At 44.6% G+C, this 4968-nt stretch overlaps 1 protein-coding gene across 2 annotated transcripts in view; it reads left to right on the top strand.

Moving 5' to 3' along the window:
- Positions 1–4968, top strand: part of LOC122556252 (calcium-binding mitochondrial carrier protein SCaMC-1-like) — a 93009-nt gene that overhangs the window by 44492 nt on the left and 43549 nt on the right. Inside the window, exons 5-7 of one of the 2 annotated variants that reach the window (XM_043702883.1) lie at positions 1463–1621; positions 3829–3981; positions 4479–4586. In XM_043702883.1, the coding sequence (XP_043558818.1) occupies positions 1463–1621; positions 3829–3981; positions 4479–4586 (420 nt within the window). The remainder of the gene's footprint in view (positions 1–1462; positions 1622–3828; positions 3982–4478; positions 4587–4968) is intronic. The other variant, XM_043702884.1, reaches the window with a different exon arrangement.

Genomic DNA, 4968 nt, shown 5'->3' with positions numbered 1-4968 from the left:
AACAGCAGAGGACCCAGGACTGATCCCTGCGGAACTCCACTTGTAACTGGGCTCCAGGCTGAATATTTACCATCTACCACCACTCTCTGACTTCGACTGGTTAGCCAGTTTTCTATCCAATTGGCCAAATTTCCCTCTATCCCATGCCTCCTGACTTTCCGCATAAGCCTACCATGGGGAACGTTATCAAATGCCTTACTAAAAGCCATGTATACTACATCCACTGCTCTACCCTCATCCACATGTTCTCAGGGAAATTGGAGGGAGAGACAAACGAAAGGAAACAATAGAGAGCAGGGCAGCCGAATTGGGAGTGACTGACATAAGGGGTGGCGATGGAGGGGGTGGGGATGAAAGGTATGGGCAGCACGGTGGCTCAGTGGTTGGCACTGCTGCGTCATAGCACCAGGGTCCCAGGGTCGATTCCAGCCTCGGGCCACTGTTTGTGTGGAATTTGCATGTTCTCCCCGTGTCTGTGTGGGTTTCCTCCGGGTGTTCCGGTTTCCTCCCATAGTCCAAAAATGTGCAGGTCAGGTGAATTGCCCACACTAAATTGCCCGTAGTGTTAGGTGCATTAGTCAGAGGGAAATGGGTCTGGGTGGGTTACTCTTCGGAGGGTCGGTGTGGACTGGTTGAGCTGAAGTGCCTGTTTCCACACTGTAGGGAATTTAAAAAAAAACATTATAAGGGGCATAGCTAGTGTAGGCAGGAAGATAGCTTTCCCCTTGGTGGAGGAATTGAACCATGTTAAGGTGGCGGTGGGGGAGGGGGGGGTGGGGGAGCAGGAGGTTTACAGGAGCTGTGAGGAAAAGCTTTTCCATGAAGGGGTGTTGGGAATCTAGACCTCACTGCCTCTAAGGGTGGTTGAGGCAGAAACCCTCATAACATTTAAAAATTGTTTAGGTGTACACTTAGGTATATACAAGGCTGGAATGGGCCAAGTGCTGGTAAATGGGATTAGAATTGTGAGGTGGTTGTTTTTGTCCAATGCAGACTCTGTGGGCCAAAGGGTCTTTTTCTGTGCTCTAAATCTCTCTGCCTCCAAAACCATTGCACCACTATTGGCTCTGCTGCATGAGGGAGAAAGAATAATTGTGGGAAGGCTTTAGTAACAGGAAATTCAATCACAACAGGAATGTATTTGTGTCTGCAAATGAGATTCCAGGAAGGCATGTTACTTCCCAGGGTCTTTTCTGTGTTATAGACCTCCATGATTCTATGACTAGGTCGATGGATCAAAACCTATCCTCTATTATTCATATTCACAGTGGGATGTAATATCTGCTGCTTCCCACAACTTGTAGGGCATCTGTGGTGCAGTGGTAGTGTTCCTGCTTCTGAACCAGGAGCCCTGGGTTCAAGTGGATCTGCTCCAAAGGTATGTAATGACATTTCTGAACAGTTTGATTAAAATAAAATCCATGCCAGTCCTTTCCAAATGTGTTTCACTTTCCGCCTCTAGGTTTTGGACATTGGGGACAGTTTGACCATTCCTGATGAATTTACAGAAGAGGAGAAGACGACAGGCATGTGGTGGAAGCAACTGCTGTCTGGGGCAATGGCCGGTGCCGTGTCTCGTACTGGCACTGCCCCTCTCGATCGGCTCAAAGTCCTAATGCAGGTATTCCTGACAAAATAATTGCTGTCTCCTCTACTGCTGTCTGTACTCTATTATAATTAAACAAAACAAAGCTTACATTGTCAGCAGTAGCTACTAAAAGTCTAGCTTTGTCCAGAAGACTAAGTCACATAGGATCCACAATGCATTGATGAGTTAGATATAAAATTGGATTGGTCATAGAAGACAGACAGACAGTAGTTGTGGATGAGTGTTTTTCTGTCTGGTGTTCAGTGAACAGTATTGGTATTGATATTCAGATCTATTATTCAGATGAAAATGTAAGTGGCCTGCTGAGAAAGTTTGCAGACCACGTGAAAATTGGAGGAATTATGGATAGTGAGGAAGGTTGTCGAAGGATATAGCAGGATATAGATCGGTTGGAAAAATAGCAGTTGGAATTTAATCTGGACAAATAGGAGGTTGATGGATTTTGGAAGGTCAAATGCAAGAGGAAAGTATACAGTAAATAGCAGGATCTGGATTAGAGTGTTGCTGGAAAAGCACAGCAGTTCAGACAGCACCTGAGGAGCAGGAAAATCGCGTTTCGGGCAAAAGCCCTTCATCAGGAATGCAGGCAGAGTGCCTGAAGGGTGGAGAGATAAATGAGAGGAGGGTAGGGGTGGGGAGAAAGTAGCTTAGAGTACAATAGGTGAGTGGGGGTGGGGATGAAGGTGATAGGTCTGGGAGGAGGGTGGGGGAAGGTAGCAAAGAGTTGAGTCTGTTTCAGGACTCCACCCTCCTCCCAGACCTATCACCTTCATCCCCACCCCCACCCTCCTCTCATTTATCTCTCCACCCTTCAGGCACTCTGCCTGCATTCCTGATGAAGGGCTTTTGCCCGAAATGCGATTTTCCTGCTCCTCAGGTGCTGTCTGAACTGCTGTGCTTTTCCAGCAACACTCTAATCCAGAATCTGGTTTCCAGCATCTGCAGTCATTGTTTTTACCTAGTAAATAGCAGGACCCTTAAGAGATTGATATACAGAAAGGTCTTGAGATACAAGTCCCCATAGCTTCCTGAAAATGGCAACACAAGTGTATAAGGTTATAAAGAAGGCATACAGCAAGCTTGCCTTCATCAGTCAAGTCCCTCCTCCCTACCTTTTATCTTCTCCTGCTGAACACTCTCTGCTCATTCCTGAAGAAGGGCCTGTGCCCGAAACGTCGAATCTCCTGTTCCCTGGATGCTGCCTGACCTGCTGTGCTGTTCCAGCAATAAAGTTTCAACCTTCATCAGTCAAGACATTGAGTGTAAAGGTTGGCAAATTATGTTGCAGCTGTATAAAACATTGCAGGTCTGTCAACATCTGTAGAGAGAAATTAGAGTTAACATTTTGGGTCTGATGGAAACTAGGAAAAGGTTTATTTTTGCACAAGATACAATGGGGAAGCGGAGAAGAAATAAATAACAGGTGGAGATAGACCTCAAAGAGATAGAAGAAACGTCGGAGAGACAAAGGAGTGGATAATGGTCAGTCTAGGAGAACGAATAACTGCTAATGGGGATTATTATGGCTAACAATGGATTGTGTGTAATAACAGGAAAAAAACCACAGGAGGTATAATGCCTGCACATTTACTGGGTGGATAGCAAGAAACGTTTTCCCAGAGTGTGGAACTCAATTACTAGGGGTCATGAGTTCAAAGTGAGAAGGGAAAGTTTTAGGGGAGATATGCATGAAAAGTCCTTTACGCAGAGGGTGCTGGGGGCCTGGAATGCGTTGCCAGTGGAGATGGTAGAGGTGGGAAGAATAGCATAATTTCAGCAAAGGGATACAGATCTTTAGAAAATGGATGACAGGTTTAGATAGAGGATCTGGGTCAGTGGAGTTTGGAGGGCTGAAGGGCCTGTTCCAGTGCTGTAATTTTCTTTGTTCTTTTCTTTGTATAATGTAATCGTTTTTATTTGTTAGCATATGCTAATCAACTACTTTGTTCAATAATATACAGTATAACAAGTAATTTAGCATCATAATACACAGGAAAAGATTAATAATCTTCCACAATGAGAATGTGTGACAGGGTTAACGCATGATTTATATCAGGTAGTTCGGACCCCATAGGGAGAAATCGCAGTCCCTGGGTTTCAGGTTAATGGTGTTTGTGTAGTCAATTTATCTACATCTCCATGCTTATCTTTCTGCTAAATAAAATCAAATTACTGTGGATATTGTTATATTTTAACAAATTTTACTCTATTCTAACCAGGTCCATTCTTCCAAATCAAACCAAATGAATATGTACAATGGATTCAAGCAGATGCTTAAAGAGGGAGGAGTGACATCTTTGTGGCGAGGAAATGGGATGAACGTAGTGAAGATAGCACCAGAAACCGCCATCAAATTCATGGCTTATGAGCAGGTACTGTTGATATTGAGTTGTGTGTGTTAGCACCCTGGTTTAGGTCTGTGGGCATTGATGCTAAACTAGGTATCATCATTTTGGTACAATCAGAAAGGAACTGGATTCATAAATCTCTGCAGCTATAAGCTGCCATTTTTCTAATGTTGGACCAGAGAGCCAGATCAGTGTTGATGTTGGATATACTTTCAGGTCCAGCAGGTAGATTGGTATTGGACTTGCTGTTGGTTCTAAGTGGTAGATTGAGTCCAATATCAAGAGCTGGGTTGATAGCAACTCCCGGAGTTGGATTGCTATCATTTCGGGAGCAGGATCAATGCTGATTCTGAGAGCAGGATCATTACTGGTTCCTGGAGTGGAATGGATACTGGTTCTAGAAACCGAATTGATTCGGATTCCAGGAACCAGATTACTACCATGGGATGAAGTCAGTCTGGGTGAAAGCCTTTCTGTGCTTTTGAATTTCAGGCATTTGACCTTTCTTCCATTTTCTGCAGTATAAGAAGCTGTTCGCAAGGGACAAGCAAAACATCAAAACCTCTGAAAGGTTTCTCGCAGGATCACTGGCTGGGGCAACTGCACAAACTAGTATTTATCCAATGGAGGTAGGTCTGGACCATTGAAAAACCTGGATACCAGCTCTAATATTCAGCAGGTGATTGTAGATCAATTACCAAGTATTCCCAGCACAGAAACAGGTCCTTTCCGCTGAACATACCAGTGCCAGTGTTTATGTTCCAACAGAATTGCTTCTTTATACCCACTTTTCATTTCATAGAGTCATAGAGATGTACAGCATGGAAACAGACCCTTCGGTCCAACCTGTCCATGCCGACCAGATATCCCAACCCAATCTAGTCCCACCTGCCAGCACCCGGCCCATATCCCTCCAAACCCTTCCTATTCATATACCCATCCAAATGCCTCTTAAATGTTGCAATTGTACCAGCCTCCACCACATCCTCTGGCAGCTCATTCCATACATGT

Source organism: Chiloscyllium plagiosum, chromosome 13 (genome assembly GCF_004010195.1).
Source record: "Chiloscyllium plagiosum isolate BGI_BamShark_2017 chromosome 13, ASM401019v2, whole genome shotgun sequence".
Classification (NCBI taxonomy): Eukaryota; Metazoa; Chordata; class Chondrichthyes; order Orectolobiformes; family Hemiscylliidae; genus Chiloscyllium; species Chiloscyllium plagiosum.
Note: the sequence above shows the minus strand (reverse complement) of the source record. Positions and strands in the feature narration are given on the sequence as shown.